At 34.8% G+C, this 18832-nt stretch overlaps 2 protein-coding genes across 2 annotated transcripts in view; both read right to left on the bottom strand.

The window, feature by feature from the left end:
* The window catches only part of LOC124367252 (esterase E4-like), a 42690-nt gene extending 24771 nt beyond the window's left edge, over positions 1–17919 (bottom strand). Inside the window, exons 1-2 of the mRNA XM_046823952.1 lie at positions 17702–17919; positions 16740–16871 (exon numbers count right to left, since the gene is read on the bottom strand). Coding sequence (XP_046679908.1) covers positions 16740–16871; positions 17702–17902 — 333 coding nt within the window. The 5' untranslated portion in view covers positions 17903–17919. The remainder of the gene's footprint in view (positions 1–16739; positions 16872–17701) is intronic.
* LOC124367254 (esterase E4-like) lies at positions 1918–4010 on the bottom strand. The gene is made up of 4 exons (XM_046823954.1): positions 3871–4010; positions 3264–3412; positions 2661–2793; positions 1918–2205 (listed from the first exon to the last, which is right to left on the bottom strand). The coding sequence occupies exons 2-4, from the start codon at positions 3406–3408 to the stop codon at positions 2028–2030; spliced, it is 456 nt and encodes a 151-aa protein (XP_046679910.1). The 5' UTR covers positions 3409–3412; positions 3871–4010; the 3' UTR covers positions 1918–2027.
* Positions 17920–18832: the final 913 nt, after the last annotated feature.

Here is an 18832-nt window from a genome sequence, read left to right as displayed (position 1 = left end):
GTGGTGTGTGTGTGTGTGTGTGTGTGTGTGTGTGTGTGTGTGTGTGTGTGTGTGTGTGTGTGTGTGTGTGTGTGTGTGTGTGTGTGTGTGTGTGTGTGTGTGTGATAGAGGTAATGTAGAATACTGAGAATGTATGAATTGGTATGTATTGGTTGTAGTATTAGGGATACGATTTGGAATACTAATATGGAAGTAGGCACACATAGAATGAAAAATAGTTTAACTACTGAGTAGCTATGATGCCCACACACGCCATTTTTGGTGTCTGGGTTTTGTATTGTATATTTCCGAATAAAGGATTTCTGACTTCTGAATAATTATTGTACAGTCATATTTTTCAACTTATTCGTAAATACAGGTACAGTACAACGTTCCAGGTCTCGGGGAGGCCATTTACAACTTAGGGCCAAAGTAGGAGAAGATTCTCCTCCCAAACTCATTCTTGACTTTGGGGAAGTGAGCCTCTCGCTTAAGTAATTCAGCTCACCTTACGCAAGCTCTTTGTGGATCATTCCCTTGTCAGGAGCCTTCATACTTTTTCCATTGTGGGCGAACTGACAGCATTTCGGGAGGAAGACACATGATCGAAGCACCTCACATTGAAAATGAATCGAACTGCACAAATTTTGCAGCTTTTGAATTCTATCTCCCCTAGAGGTTCTGTTTATATTTATTGCATTACCTATTTGTTATGAACACAACGGTTATTGCGAAAGATATTTAGTTGAACATGTCATCCTTGACCCGATGATGACATTGCCCTGCATATGGTCCATCCATGAAACACAAGGACGTAGCCAGGTAAACATTTTGGGGGGTCAAGACAACTGGCATTTTCCCAAAGTGGACAGAATGTAAGGCCCATTTTGTTCCTAGAAAAGTTCTTGAAACATATCTGTGTTGAGAACGATCTTTCAGCAGTACATGTCAGTAATACTGAATTATTTAAATATTAATAACCATTTACTAAAAGAGTAATTAAAATAATTGAAAATTGTGAGGGTCCGGACCTTTTGGACTCCCTCGACTACGTCTTCGATGAAACACCAACATCATCAAAGGCATTTTAAGACCTAGCTGTAGTAAAAATATCTTGGGCTATACCTCATTAGAAAAATATTTACAGACTTCAATTATTTGTACGCGCTTTTTGCTCATAATTCTATGGGAGTTGTTTCATTTCTTAAATCTTATTAATACACACCTGAACGCTTTTTAGGTTTCCTTCTAAAATATTTTCTTTTTAAAAATTGAAAAGATAAAGTCAATTTAAAAAAATAAGCAGTGTAAATATTAAAAATAAAAATCTCTCATAACTTAAGGATTAAAAATAAAATGTTCAATTATTTGTACGCCTTATTTTTGGAGAGGTGTTTCATTTTTTAAATCTTATTAATACACATGAAAAGCGCTTTTTGGGTTACCTTTAAAATTTATTCTTTTTAAAAATTAAAAAGACAAACTTAAAAATGTTTTTTTAGAATAAGTAATATAAATATTAAAAACTAAAAATCTCTGGTAAATTAAGAATAAAAATAAATGTTGATAAAATGGTTGAAAAATTGGCACCAGGGTGAGTTGTAAATTAAATAAATCAAGACATCATGATGTTGAACTTCCCTCAAGGAAACAGTAATAACATTTAACTCTGAAGGAAACAGGATTCCTGGAGAGTTTTTGAATTGTTCAGTGATACATTCCAATCAGTATCACTGCGTTTCGAAATCTGCAATCTGATCTCTTCTTCAGGTCCCATATGTATGGGTGTAAATGGGTGTGTTTCAGGTCCTTATAAGATTAAAATCAAGATAGCCACTAGTAAAATCGACTCTTAAGAGTTAATGTTACATTTCAGAAATTTGAGCTTGTTTTGTTCCTTTCAATGTGGATTGCAATCAATAATTCAAGGACATTATAGTTTGATAGAAAGAAACGATTTATTAAAAACATTTTAATAATAATAAAATTATTAAATAAATAACAAATATTTGTGTTTTTTTTCACGTCCTTATCAGTAAACAGCAACATCAGTAGAAGATCTGATGGTAAGGTCCGTCTATGGGCAGCAGAGAGTCCCAGACTTGCATGCGGTCAGGGTAGGGAAGTCCCGGCTTCATAGTTGGAGGCTTGGCGATGTTCAGGTGTTGAAGAGTGTTCTTGGTCATCGGGTACCATTGTGTGGTGGAGTCTGGGAGAGTGGGGACTCTGGGGAGACATAAATAAAATCAGTTAACAGAAACTATTGTTATTTAAAGTAAAGAAAAAGTCAAAGAGTGTCTTATTTTACACGCAAAGTTGGCCCACTCTAACACTTAACCTGAGGACCAACGGCTTACATCCACAAACGGCCGGGCAGGCGGGCTGCTTGCAAGGACAGGATCGCTCAGCGGTCACCCATCCAAGCAGCAACCACGCTCGACGTTGCTTGATTCCCTTATCTTGCGATAACCGTCGTACCCGCTACACTGCGCCATTGGGAAATTTAGTTCTTGATCGTAAATATTTTTAGATCTATCTGAGGACCTGCGAGGAGATACCTCAGTGATATTTTGAGTATAAATATGTAAACTCTGCCATTACTATTTCAAAATTAAATTAGCTCCACTAACTCAGAAGATTTTAGTACATTTTTACGAAATGGTACGACTTAAGAAACTCACCCAAAATGTGCGAAGTTGGCATAAATAGAGGTCATCGTGTGGACCATGTAAGCCTCGGGGTCGGTTTGGTTGAAGAGGGGGAACCAGGGTGAAATGTAAATCAAATAAATCAAGTCATCATGATGTCCAACACCTGTCAAGGGAAACAGTAATTACATTAAATTGTGAAGGAAAGAGGATTTTTCCGGAAATTTGCTATCGTTCAGTGATACAATACAATCAGTAACACTACGTTTCGAGATCTGCAATCTGATGTCTTCTTCAGGTAATGACTAAACTAATGCATGACTAAGATCTAGGTTAAAGTAAACAAAACATACCAGAGCGTTGTGGCAGGAACAACAACAGTCATCCACACTAACTCTAAAACATGCACTAAATAAAAAGTAAACAGTACTTATTAAAACTGAACTACAGATCTCAATAGGTCTGCACCCACCGGCCAACCAAATAGAACTGACCAGAGGCTAATAGTAAATGGCGATCGTCACGGCAGAAACAAGATGGTGACAAAGGAAGGAGGGACGGTATATTCGATGTGTATACACCTTTTTTGGTCACGAAAAGTTTAAATTGTGATGGAAGTAATTAAATAACACGTACCGTAAGGGATCTGTGTGCCAAGTCGGTATCGGTAGCTGTACCTTCCCTCAAAGTCAAACTTGTAGAAGTAAACTGGAGCAGAGCTCTTCTCTGCGATTAGTTGGGCTGCTTGCCATACAGAAAAGATGATAAGGAGAGTCTGCATACAACTGGAAAAAAAGTATTATCGTTATACAGTACTACATGAAACGTGACCTATAATTCTGCATTATGTACTGAAACTAAGATTTTCTAACCTTTTGTCAGTAAATTTCCAAAAAAATCTTTGAAACGCACTCGTACCCATTTCTGCTAAGGGATTTCAATACAATGTTCAGGTCAAAATTTGAACTACACAAGTAACATCATTATTAAAGCCAGGCATGTACGCATGTGTATCCAAAAAGGTTCATAGAAACTTTGTCGCTTACCTTTTTGGATCACAGACTTGATTCCTGGAATATTCCAGGAGTCAAGTCTGTGAGAGCGTCAAATTTGTGTTCCACTAAGAGGAACGTGAACAGGAGCTAAACTCAACACTCACATTAAGTGGTGCTTGCACACAAGCATCACACAAACACTCACGCACACAATGCTTTAAAATGCTTGAGTGTGTTTAGTGTCTCACCCATCCAAGCTGCTCCTCGGTGTAGTTGCTCACAGGCTGGTTGTCGAAGTAGAACTTTTTGAATGCGGAACTAATTCTTCGCGAGACCGGTCGAGGATCTCTTGGGTATTGGAACTCCCAGGGCGCGATCTCGTCGAACTCATTATTCAAACGATACACATATGTGGAGTTTGTCAAAAGGTCTAAAACAAAAGAATAAATCAGTTAGGACTATGGAAATAAAAATGTATATACAATATGAAAAGGTTATATAAAAATGTTGACTGTGGCAGACGAAATAGAGCGCGTGCGCTATAAGATCATTTGGTATAGAGCCGCAGTGAAGGTGTTAAAGAATCAGTAAAGTATCATTGAATAAAAAACACTACAACTTATGCTCGTCGTATCGTTATCACCGATATTCAATAAATAAAACATTACTTTTTAACATGAACACCATCTGCAGCAACCCCATGTTTCAGAAACACTGTAATTCAATTATGAAGGAAAATATTTTGAATTATTGTACTTTGTTGTATGAGTCAATGTTTTGGAGCAACAAAAAATCTTTTTAGTAATATTACAAATTTTATGTTACGACCTTCGACTGAAACGAACTTTTTCAAGAAAAGTATTATATGAAGCACAATTACTCTAAAATCACATTGTAGTATCAGGCACATTTGATCCACTTTCTTTACCTTTTTTGTCTTCCTTTTCTTTCATTTTTATGTACTATCTTACGACCCGAAAATATTATTGATCTATATCCTTGAAACACTGTTATACATTTTGTAATATATAACGATGACAAATGTCTGAAATCCTTGTATCAAACTTTTCATCATTCATAACAAACTTTAAACAAATAAACAAGTTAATTGTGTAAGCAATGTTTGGGTGCAGTGTGAACCGGGGACTTTGGTGTCAGTTATGACGCTGCCAACTTAACTCTAAGAATTAAGATTATTTATAATATTTAATCTGCAGATGTTAACTCATTTGTTCTTACACTGAGCTCTCCAGTTGAACTCGTCCCGGGTAAACCCAGTGATGAGAGGGACTTGTGCGAATTTGCGAGATTTGAACAACTTCAAAGGATCATCCCTCAGGAATCTGTCCTTCCCTTTGTGCCTTTCCACGACTGGAGCGAACAGGGAGAATGGTTCCTGGAGTGTGTCCTGTAGGAACACATTGATATATCACTGTAGATGACAATTATTAATCCCAACACAAGAAAGAGACAAAGGAGAGAGAAACTGTGTGAGCCTACTGAGCGATAGCCATCAATAACACTCAGCCGAATCACATGGTTGGATATGGACCACTAATATGAACTCATGTTTGTCCACTCATGTTTGTAGAAATGAAGGTTCATGAACATTTTACAATCTACATATCAAATATCTCTCAACATATTTTACCACTAAGATATGTAAATAATAAAAGTTTTGACGAATTGGGGAGAGTATTACAAAGTAAGAGTGCGCTGAAATCGAAATTCCCCCCTCCGACTGTTAACATTGCCTTTCCACTTTATTATTTTCCTGTTTACTGTATTAATAAGCTACACGTGTTAATTATATGTCACATGTTACAAGTTATTTTATTTTACTCAGCTTATTTACAAGTTTATTTTTATGTTATTTTCTCGTTGCTATGGTTACCCATCAGATCAATGTAACATTTTATTAGATAACGTTCAGCTAAATTCTATGCAGTGACTTGCACGATCTTCGAACTCAGTATTGACACGGACCAGGCAAGATGTCATCCGAAAGGGTTCCGGCCTGGGCCCTCCACGGCCCGTAGGGGGTTTAGTGGGTAGTCCGCAAGGGAGTCCCACACTCCGTGCGCAAATGCACCCTACGTAAAAAAAATTGCCTTCGTATAAATGAAGCTTCATGCAAAATTTCAAGTCTGTAGGTCACTTCTTTTTCGAGATATCGAGCGGGTAGACAGACAGACAGAAAAATAATTTACAGCTCCTCAATTCATAGGCTTTGCTACAGCTCAGCCAATAAAGTGATAAATGTTTATTTACAAACTCAATAGTACAAACAATATAGGGCAGCCGACAATATAAACGAAGCAATTAATAATAACAATAATAATAAATATTTACCATCGTGAAAACTGTCATTCAAATCAAAAATAATCCAAAGCTTATAACACTAAATTTTAAAAATTGAAAAATATGTAGATTTGGAAAAAATGCAATAATATCAAGAAAAATAGAATGCATTATATGGAAATGAGTACATTTTGGTAGTAAAGCATCTGCTTAGATACGAGTAGTCTCAACTAATTTGTGGTTTCAGATAATTACTCAAATTTAATTTGTATGTTTGAAATTGATAAAATTTAGCAATAAAAAGTAAAGTATATCAAACATAAAAGTTAAAAGGAATCCATTGAATTCTAATCTGAAATTTTGAAAGATTAATCTGAGCGTGCTGTTTACAATTTAGATAGCATATGCAGCAATGTTTATCAGATAAATGACACAGTAGCCTAGAAAGAGAGAAAGACAACTCTTTATTTTATTTCTCTGACTAACTTACACAAAGTAATGAAAAATATGCACAAGGAGTACCTCAAGTCTCACATCTGTACCCTCAGGTTTTTACACAAAATATATGAACAATACAAGTACTGATGGAGAGGTTGAAACAGTCGTCTTGGATAATTTTTACAAATCAACTGATGGCGATGTAGAATTTGTACCTTACATAGTGAACATTATAAATTGGTCGGTTTGGCTCTTGGTTTGAAGTTACATAATATGTAAAATAAAAAACAATGTTCAACTTAAAAGTTACATATGTATTATTCCATGTTAGCTGAATAACGTATGCTAATTTACTTGCCCTAATTAGTGTCGTGGCTTCCAAGAGATCCTCCACAGATTTCTGCAAAAGACAGGCTCTGATTTGGTGGGAAGTCTGGATGGGACAGTTGAGGATGTTGGCATACCTGCGAGACAGGCTGGCCGGGTCTCTGACTATCACTGCAGGTGTGGTAGCACTGCAGCTGGACGTGATAACTCGGTGGAATAAGCCTGTAATTGTTACCAACCGTTGAAATAATTAACGTTCTCACGATAACTTGCTGAGTCTGGGCTATTAACTTGATGAAAACGAATTATTCATTTTGTCAGTTGAAAACCCCATGTAAGAAAGAGATTCTGCAAACTGTTATAGATTCTAATGTTGTATTCATCGGCCAAATTGAAAAATATGTTTAACATGGCAATACATTTCTAACGCAGTATAGTAATCAAAGACTACCCTAAATTACATTAAAATACAAAACCAATATTTAATACATTTTATTGTGAGGCCTTTCGATATCCAATATACCTTCATCAGACACATCACAAAATAAATACAAAAGTAAATAAATACAAAATTTACTTCTTGTATTTATTTTGTGATGTGTCTGATGAAGGTATCTTGGATATCGAAAGGCCTCACAATAAAATGTATTAAATATTGGTTTTGTATTTCAATGTAATTTAACAGTGACCAATATAAGCTCCATCTACAGCAAAGACTACCCTACTTGTCATTTTCAATTCCATAAAAGTCAGCCTAGAAAAAACAAAATAGTGAAAAGCTGGCAATGCTCCGTCGTTCGGAAAATACGTAGCATTTGCTCAGAACCATGTTCGTCTACTATGAGCCATTACATGATTAGAAATCTGACAGATACTATAGGAAAGCAACTCTACTATAGATGAGCCGCTTTGAAAGCGACCTGCGCGAAGATTCCTTGCGCATAGGGGGAGGGAGGAGCAGGAGCTCGACCACGCCTACCGCCACCCCCTCTTAAATTTCTCGATCTACTTCCTTCACAAGAGACAAGTGGGAACCGAGTGCTTTGCTTCCCTGCGTTGGCGTTTTGGAGCATCACGTTATGTTTTGTTATTCTTGTTGTTATGGAATAACAAATATTTTTAACAAATATTCATTGTTAACAGCTGTTGTTATTAGGCAGGAATGTACAGGGGGAAGTGATTCCGCGCTTCTTGTCCCCCCCCTCTCTCTCTCACACCCCCTCCCCGCCCGCACTGTTCACTTAACAGGTCGCTTTCAAAGCGTCTCATCTATAACTCGTTCATGTACGAGAACCTTATGCAAGAAGAAGAATTATTTATGTACACCTAAGTCAGACTGCCATGCCCAAAGTTATTTCGCTTATAAACTCACCCCTGGACAGTGGAGAGAGCATGTGCATCTGTATAGACGAAGCTCCAGCACTGTAACCGAACAGAGTTACACAGTCCGGATCACCTCCGAAGGCTGCAATGTTCTGTCTGACCCACTTCAAGACCTCTAGCTGGTCTTTGAGTCCATAATTGCCAGGTATCACAGAGTCTCCCATGCTTAGAAAACCTGTAAAACTATTTTTGAAAGCTTTGTAGATTTGCAACTACAAATATTAAAGGGAAACCTGCATTTCAAAATTAAGGAGATAAGGTACTGAAATAGAAGATAGGCTTACAGTCACTAAGTATTTTATATTTCACAAACGTAGGCATACAATTAAATATATACCTTGTAGAAACGAAATGAAATTGTTGCTAACAAAACCCACTTCTTCTTAGATAAGGAGTTTTCAGGGATATCATTAAGCCCAAGAAGAATAAAGCGGATGGATAAATTCATAGCGAAGCGAAGCACCTCATATATTACTGGGCTTAAATTAAGTCAAAGTAACATAAACGTGCAAAGGCAGGAATGTGTGACCATTATTGTTAAAGCAACCATAAAAGTAATGAGATCCTGCCCGACTGCAGTTATGGGTGTTCTGCTGGATCTCTACTGGTCATAGGATTTGTTAAGTGTACATTATATACAATTAAGATTAATTGGTATTGTGAATGTTAATTGTAGCTCCAGTTCAACTTCTTATTAGTACAACGTCTATATTTATAGTCTAGATGTTTCTGATGTTTTTTGAATCTCTTCAGACGATCACGACTCCAGATTCCGGGAGTCAAGTCTAAAACAGCTTCGGATTCCACAAGCTTCACTTAGAAAAAGATGAGCTAGGACTAAACTCTACTTTTACACTGAATCAATCCTTCCCGCCATATCTATATTATGTGTAATGGGAATAAATATAGTATACTATAGATGAATTCCAACAAATTGTTTGAATAGACTGTACAGAATTCAGCGTCAAAAGAAATTACAGGAAAGGGGACGTGGTCATTTTGTCCAGTAGTCAAGCAGCAATACTATCACTGAATTCTCCTGTCATAAGTTTTGATGTGATGTAGAAATATAGTCTCAAAGAAGATTGGTTGACCCCTTAAGGGTACCGGGAAGAGCAGGAGCTGGAAGAAATGTTCAATTAGCAGCATAGAGGTCTCCACATTCCTGATAGAACCAAAACGAGGATGCTGGAGGAACACTGCATTCCTTAAAGGAAAAGTAAAGGAGAGAGAAGACACCCCATGAAGAACTCACGGACCAGTTATCCGGGGACTGGGACTTGCCAAAGAACTACTTGAAAGCTAACACCGAGAACCTTGACGGTTTCCCACAGGACAGCTATGGAAGCTTTATTTAAAAAAGATGGTATCTGTTCATTGTATTAAGACATTCATGTGAAAGTAGCATGTGATGTATTAGCAAGAAAAGAGACTAAAGTCTTACGCTGGCATCAAGTCACAGTAAAGGAGGCAACCAGCCCTGATTCAATGATTATTTGTGTAGTGATTATGATTATTCATTCAAATGATTATACTCCTTGAGGAGACAAGGCTGAAGAACTACTACTGAAGAACTGGAACTTCTTCAAAAAGGCCAGAGTAGAGAAGCTTAACAGATCTTTTAGATTGCTCTGTTTATCTTCCTCCTGGCTCACTACAATATAATGTTATTACATATCTTTGAGAAGTTTTGAAACGTACAATCAATATAGATTGAAATCTTACTTCTTATTAACTTTTCTCATTATTGATCATTATTCTTTGCGTGACTCAAAGACTTTGCATGGTGTACTAGTTTCTAATGTTTGCATTGTATCACAGACAAACACACCTTTCAGTTGTGATAGATAATTCAATTCAATTAACCCTCTGGAGTCAAACTGACACTGTTGTCGTAAAATGTTATAATTGAAAAAATACTTTGTTTTAAAGCGTTGTACGGTTTCTAACATTGCAAGGTTAAATAGTAAATAGTTAAAATTAATTGTTTGAAGAACTTAAATGTTGTTAGTGGCACCAAAAGAGAAATCTTTAGAAAATGACAATATAACGGAGTGTTTCAGTTTTTTATTAGAGAGTTTTTTTATATTATCACTCCATACCAGCATACATGCTTTATAAGAGTTTGTTGAACTACCTAAAATTAATTTTCAACGTAGATTTAGATTATCCTGCGGTTGAGCTAAGAGGTTACAATAGTACCTTGATTCCGAAAAGGTTTGGAAAGCTAGATATACCACATGTTTTGAAGGAAGCTTCCGACCTTTATACTTCCTTTTAATCTTATTTGCTGAATAATATTCATTTTAGAAGTGATCAAAATAAAATTTATTGTAGTGTATTCTGGATTTGGCTAACAATCTTTTAATGCTTCAAAACCATTTTTGGTACCTCTGATCTTCTTGTTGTTCATCAACGGTGTCATATCTGTCAGAACTGTAGTCTGCAGTTTACGGCTGATGATATTAAGATATCTCCACGAACTGCTAGAATAGCAGACCATTTAATTCCGCTATCGGTCATCAGATTCAGGTTACGGTGAATTGAAATCTTCGATCAGAATGCCATGATCCTAAATCTTAGAATCATATACTAGTCCTTCACGGGATTAACACTCAAAATCCGAGCAACGTTAACTCAACAACAAAAATTCTTGAGATATTTTACAGTCTTTGGCCCAACATCATATCATTTTGACTGTCATTATTTTCTGGAATACGCAACAGAGTCACAAAGAATGTAGATGATGGTCATGATGTATCAACAGAGAATAAGAGTTCAACAATAGTCCTTTGTCAATGATGCGTTTAGCTCCATTTCACCTCTCTCTTAATGTAGAGTCTGAAATCGACGGCGTCACAGACTTCTTGACTCCTGGAATCTGGAGTCATGTTTGTCTGAAGAAGTCCAAATCGGTGTAAGAGAAGCTCAAAATGAACTTTGTATCTACATCGTTTTGTTTTGGTGTAAACTAGGTGAAGGTTTTCACATTGTCTCATCAGGTGCACAATTGAGTGCACTATAATGTTTCAGACACGATACCCAACCGCGGTGGAGCAACCAAGTCTTCTGCAAATAACTTAGCTATGGTGGGATGGGTTGATTTCTGAGTCCAGGAGCAAAATCTGTGAAAACTGCTAATTCCAGACGCTGCACTAAGAGAGAGGTGAAATGGGGCTAAACTTAACAATCACATTGAATCAACTCTTATCACCAAAGCTACTTTAGTGGTACTGTGTTTATGGAGTCTGTTAATTTTGGCCCCCTGTCTAAGAATGTAATTTGTCAATTACGTGCCATTAACGTAATTAGCTTTGTAATTTTAAAAAGTTCGATAGGGGCTTGCAAGTTTTCACAGAACTTCAAAAAAAGGATGAGAGAAATTACAGTATGATATATTTTTGTATTAACTTCTTTAAAATGAAATATAATGCTTTTTAAGAGTTGGGCGGTTTTGCAAGGGCAAAAAGCACATGATTATTTGATTGTTCGTTAATACCTATTGGTGAGTATGAGAACGAATGAGGTATACTTTGAGCAAGATTCTCAAAAAAATATGCCATTGATACTTGATTATTCCTTTGAATGAATTGAAATCAATGACAAAAATCAAGCTATATATATTTTATCGTATTTTAACACCATAAACTTTACTGAGTATTTCAACTGAGTTGTTTCATCAATTCATATTTTGATTGTTATATATTCAGCAATAGATAATATTTTTCGAGAGTAGAGTACATTAATAATCGTAGATTGTTTTTCTTCAAATTGTACTTCATATATAAGCATGTTCATTTTTTACTTAAAGCTAGGATTTTATTTACTTCCAATATTACTAATGGCTATTATCAGCTTTCACAGATAAGCCAAGTGACCCAAGTCAAATATATCACTGGTTACATCACAGGTTATATTATAATACAATAACAGCTGCATCAAGTTTCCGCATTGCAAGCAAAGTGATAAAGTTCCAAGTAAATATTATGAAAACAAATGTATTTTCCCTTCATCAGGGTCTTCTATTAAATTCAGTTATCTATAGATATTTACTAAGATTTTCAACTAAGTTTACAACGTCTTTCAATCAAGGAAAAGATTATTATACGATTGATAAGTGAAACTGCATTTGTTGAAATTGATTTTTTGTGAAAAAATAACGTTTAGTAACCGGAAAAACTTTTGTCTGATAATAGATGGATAAACCATTAAGTTCATGCTGTTGTTTTAGTGTAATATCAGGTGTATTGAGTCCAACTTACCAAAGGCGCTGAGCCTATAGTTGAAAGTAACGAAGACAATATCCTGATCCAGGAAGTACTGAGGACCTGTCCAGATATTGTTGCCTGTTCCGGTCACAAATCCTCCTGGATGGAAGAAAATGATCACCGGTGCTCTCCTAGTCAACTGTAAAACAATCAATCCGTAAACCAAGAAAATATCCAGGAAATAATTTTTTTGGAGAGAGGGGTCAAGAAGACTAAGTTCTTGACGAGTTTCAACATTGAGAACGATCTTTCAGCAGTACATGTCAGCCATAGTTAATTATTTAAATAATAATAATAGTTTCCTTTAAAATTAATTGAAGAAAGTTGGAAATTAAGGGGGAGGTCCGAACCCCTTAGATCCCCTCGGTGGCTATGCCTTGCGGTAAAATAACCACGAATATACTACAGACCAACGAACCGACCATGGGTTTCAACATGTAAATAATGATAAAAACCCCATTTCATCATTTGTTGAAAGCATAATTTTGCAAGATCGTGAGTACGATGTTTATAAAAATTATTTTTATGATTTATTCGAGTGGATTTTTTTGTTAAATAATCGTCAATAATGCTAAAAAGTACTTAGAGAGAGTTGGATACATTTAAATAGGATATTTAAATTAGGATTTGCAAAACTCTTCGGTGAAAATAAATTCATAGCCAGGTTCAGCACTGAACTTGCAATGGAGAAAAATAAACATACAGCATTTGATACATTATTTCATTATGGCCTTCATAATGGCTACAAATTAACTAACTCTAGTTCTAAATAAGTTACATTTTATATATTTGTAATATATTCTGCAATAGGAATGAGTTAAGTTACCCGTCTTAAAACTGGTTCTTCATATTTACCGCAAACTGTTTCCTTAAAGAAATTAGCATACTTTTCGATTCCGAATGCCAGTTAGTTATTTACCTATTTCACACGTTACGAAACAATATCAACCAATTTAGAATCAATCAGGAAAGTCACTTTTGACAGGAATATGGACATTTGCCATCAATAAGTGATAAATATCTAAAACAAAAATAAAAACCCGCGTTTCTTATTATCTGAAGTTGTATCTGAATGTTCATGGTGTCTCAGAATGTGAATTTTGAGTTTAACTACATTTCACCTTTCTTTTGGTGCAGCGTCTGAAATCTGACGCTGTCACAGACTTACTCCTGGAATCTGGAGTCATGTTCGCCTAAAGAGATCCAAAAAGCTGCACTAAGATAAAGATGAACTGGGGTAAACCCCAGTTCACATGGAATTAACCCTTCCTACTATAGCTACGTCTTTGAACAGTACATTTATTTCTTGTTTCTATTTTTTGTTATAAAGGCCAATTCGTAAATCCTTACATATTAAGTTTAAGAGTAATCTGAAATTGTTTTCTGCCTTTGTTTTATTTCTAGACGGATCTTTAAAGTCTGAAAGGGTTTCAATTTACACTGCAATATGTCACTTTCCACTTGTACCATTACACTTGTACAAGTTGAAAGTGACATCATTGTAGTGTAAATTGAAACACACTTTTTGCTAGCTCAGATTATACTCGCTTCTTTATATATGTATCAGTCGAATAAGGAAAATTATTTGAGAAAAAAAAATATCTATTCGAAGGAGGCAAATGCGTGTTGCTGTAGTTATTATGTTACGTGTATTTTTGACTAAGGGTTTACCAAATCCCTTTCGCAACAATTGTACAAAAATGTAATTGTGCATATAAATTATTAACCCATTCTTTATTAAATTTCGTTTAGTATAATACATGTCGCTTGCTGCATGCAACATTTCAAGTCTATAGACACGTGTTGCTATCTCACGAATCTGAATAAAGATAACGCAAACAGCTCAGGAAATACAGGGTGTACCGTAAATTATATCATTTTTCACCAAAATGCCACCATTATGGAACGGATTAAGACCACTGAGTTACGTTTTTGCCAATGAGTTGCTTTCAGAATGACCTTTAAAATGGTGAATGATCTATTCTATGTTTATATTTAAAGTTTTTGAGATTCGAACCATCGACCCTTAGTTTTGGAACACCCTGTGCATAGATGTTTATGAACATATTTTCAATGGACTCCCCTTGTGTTATGGGAAAATCATTTTGTTTTATGCCACTACACTAAACCGTTCTCTCGCTATATAAGCTGGGCGTGTGGTCTGTCTTATCCTGTTTACAAATTGAGCTTCTTGCAAAAATTCGAGTCGGTTATAGAACGGTTGGTTCTCAAGATAACGTGCTGACAGACGCTCTGCTAATAAAGTGCTTGTGATGTGTTTAACACTAAACCGTTCCGTTAGTAAACACGCGTAACTCACTGTCAGATGTCACGTCTGTGTAACTAATGAGAGCCGTACAACTGTAACTAACAAATTTGATAGTGACGAGGAAAACAGGTCTGGCAGAGTATAAAACACAATTTATGTTCACTTGTTCGCTATCTGTGACTCGGTTGTTATTGGAGACTGGAACTGTAAACACTCTACAAGGAAATCGAGCTCAAAAAATATTCTTTACAAATTGACAATTTGACAAGACAGCAATTGCATTTAGAAAGTGTTGATAACAAGCTTAGCTGGAATGAGCACAGAAATGTGTATTAACTATACAGATAATTGGTGTAATATCAAACTTGATCTAATTAAGTAACGTTGCCAGTTTGAACTTAATCAAGTGTTTAATCATATTTCAACCTTGACCAGCCTTGATTAAGAGAATAATCGACTAGCCTAGAGATAATCTGATTTGATAAAATTGTATCGATATTGATCAAGGATGAGTTTAATGAGGATTTTAACATTATTGAGATTTTTAGTTATATTAATGAGTTTCATAATACATTTTATAAAAAACTAACGACACAGATAAATGGCTTAACTAGAACTGAGTAGGTTTATCCAGTGGCGTGGCAAACTTTCCATATCGGGAGGGTTTATTTATGTACATAATTATTATATCAAACAATAACATCATTTTGATGTGAATAAATTCAGTGCATGAAAAAATATTTGTAAATATCAGTCCCATCTTTAATCTTTGAATTTTCTATACATTTTTCAATCAATTTTCTTTATTTTTTAATTTGATACATAAGATAAGGGTATAATGTGAACTGGCACTTGTATAGGTTCACATTGAGAATGACGTCATTGTGGTGTAAGTTAAAACACAGTTTTCCAAACCTTTATGATTCACCTCAAAATAATACAAAAGACATAGTAAGACGCTGTTTGAAATAACTCACTGCGAAAAATCTACGAATTAATATTTGAAGCACACAATAAAAGTAAGGAATAAAAGTAAAACAATCCAAAGACATGCAAAATAATGCATACAAAATGTGATCACCCACGTGACATTGCAGGAATTTAAAGTAGAGGATTCAGGAAATTGTGGAATCTTTTACTCCTGCCCAAGTTAAAACCGCTTAAGATGTGGAAATGCAAAATTTTTCAGTATGTACGCGAGTCATTGCTTTTATTGCTAATAACAATCACGGTTTTATGCATTTATGACACAAGAACATTTTTTTATTGCTGTTCATACTTATAACTAGAAATGCTTATCGATTGTTGGTGGAACCAAAATGTTTTTTTTTTTTTTTTCAAAAATAATTTGTACCAGATAAAACCGGTTTTATTGTTTTTTTGCATATATTTACTGCAGAGACGTAACAAATTTCTCTGTGTTAGTAAAATAAACAAGACATGCGTTTGATGAAATAAGAAAACACGATAAGTTTTCGTTGCATGAAGGTAATTTTTAAATTGAACGATAGAATGAAAATAAATATTTACATCAGCCTCATCCTACACCGATCAGAGTTTAAGGTAGAGAAGTTTTTTTTTTTTAGTTCTGAAATATTTTTTACCTTAAATTTATAGCCCTTTACTATTGGGGGGGGGGGGGTGGGTAATGCAACTACACTTTAATGTAACTTCCTTGATTACATCATAAATGGAAAAAAAAATTGTTGACCACTCCACGTTAAATTAGGACTATTTAAAATAAGACAACAAATAAACGGCTGAAGATAAAAATATAAAATTATGTTCAAGTACAAGTATGCTAACGAGTTATATTTTCTGTCTGCTACATGTTTTAAATCCATAAAATATTTAGTTTAGTTAAGAAAACTTATTAAAAACATGTAGTTTTTTAATTATATTAAAATGTGTTGTCGTTTAAATTGCATCCTACCAATGTATGCTTGGTCATTAAGCAGTTTAGTACTAGTTTTCAAAGTTTACTTAGAAGGGAGAGAACAAAATAATGAGCGTGAAAGCCAATAAAATCGATGTCTTAATCGTCTCTGATCGATTAAGCGTGAAGTGTAAACTACAAGAAGTTTCTTAAAAACGCTTTAATTCCATTCCCATATGGAGAACAATGACTTACAGATTTAGTGTGCACGTTGAGGAAGAGACAGTCCTCTGAAATGACGAGTCCTTCAGGAACAGGTTGAGGACAAAGAGGACTGTCCTCCACAGCACTGCGGATCCCCCTCCATGGCCTCACCGGGATTGGGTCCTGAATAAAAAAAAAATAAAAACATAAATACACCGTAATTATATTTAAAATTACTAAGGATGATATAAACTGTTATTTTTTAGAGATAATAATATTTTTTTCAAATACACAATAATAACTAAAGTAATGAAAAATACAAAACTGTATAAAATATTACGTGTGTGTGTGTGTGTGTGTGTGTGTGTGTGTGTGTGTGTGTGTGTGTGTGTGTGTGTGTGTGTGTGTGTGTGTGTGTGTGTGTGTGTGTGTTAGTATATTATACAATATTTTTATAGTTATTTTATATTGTACATTGTAGAGTTTTGTATTTTGGATTAGTTCAGGTATTGTGTACAGTATTATGTATTTTAAACAAATTTAACATTAATTGGTGCAAAATATCTTACAATTTTTCATTAATGTACAGTCAGTATTATATCTATAGAAAATAACAGTTCATAACACAGTTAGTAATTTATATATAACAATTTATGAATAATCCAATTGCTAAGCTATGTATATATACTTTGTATATACATTTAATATATATATATATATATATACATATATATATATATATATATATATATATATATATATATATATGGATAGATAAAAAAAATTAAACAACTATAAATAATATATATATATATATATATTTCAGGTTTCGCAATATTTGTATAACAATAACAATGTTTTAACTAATAAATTATATATATATATATATATATATATATATATATATATATATATATATATATATATATGTGTGTGTATGTATGTATTATAATTTTTACAGTATTTTTATAGCAGTTTTATATTTTCAATCTGTTTTACATCTAGAAACATACCTGAAACCTATAAATCCCTACAGGAGGCTCTGCATACCTGACTCCGATAAAAGAAAAGATAATTTCCCCAGTCCATGACTGGGCAGTCGTGCCCCTCAGCCTCCCCTGGGCCGTCTGTACGACTGGGGCATGGGGATTCTGTGCCTGGGACTCCACTACGTGAACCAAACACACACACAACAGCTGGTACAACACCGGCATGTCGGTACAGCTGACTGTAACCTACCTCTAGTCTAACTGGGCTGGTATGTTTATAACCATGTTACAGTTTCCTTATCAGTCAAGTTAGATGCAAACCGAAGACAAAGTGAAATTTGTCTTTGACGCGTCGGCCTAGGTTTGAACGCTCGTAATGTGAACTTACTTTAAAAAGAAATAAACATTTGTAAGTGTTTGATGGATAAAACGTTGATTGAATTTAATAGATGGAAAACTTTTGTTTACTGAATTAGCACCCAAAGAAATGAACTATTTTTATCCATGGTGTTTATGGCATTAATACCTTCACATCCTACGTAGATGTTGAACTACAGTAAATTCAAACTGTCCAGATTCGAATAATTTACTCAATACAATTATCCAAATGTTGTTGAAATAAATTGAATAGCCATATTATACTTAAATTACTCACAGGCGACGTAGTAGTGACGTGCATGTAACCAAAATATGTAGTCGTCACTATAATTTAGTGTTCGAAGCGGATTAAGGTCAGTATCCAATCGTTATGGTCGTATTATAATTTTAACAAAATTTCAAAAAAATAGAAATATTCTTGTCCTTGTTATTCATTTGGTGAATGCATTCATTAATCTATCATGATAATATATACTCTTGTCGTATTGTACCCCTCAATTAAATTGATTTGCTCCATCTCTTTTTGTTGTGTCGAGATCCCACCAATCATTCCAAAGTAATTAGTCGAAATAAACTTCTCGACCATTTAACATGAGTAGATTTAATTAATAAACTTTTGTAAAAACTGTTAAGATGATAGGGGATGGAAAATCCCTTGGTGGTACAGTGCCTCTTTCCTTGGAGGATAATGATCTTGACATAAAAATGTACAGCTATAGTTTCAAAGCTTGCTTTATTAATGTTCATTTGCAGCATTCGTGATGAAAATATCTCAAG

This window comes from Homalodisca vitripennis, chromosome 8 (assembly GCF_021130785.1).
Source record: "Homalodisca vitripennis isolate AUS2020 chromosome 8, UT_GWSS_2.1, whole genome shotgun sequence".
Lineage (NCBI taxonomy): Eukaryota > Metazoa > Arthropoda > Insecta > Hemiptera > Cicadellidae > Homalodisca > Homalodisca vitripennis.
This window is presented reverse-complemented; position numbering and strand designations above follow the sequence as displayed.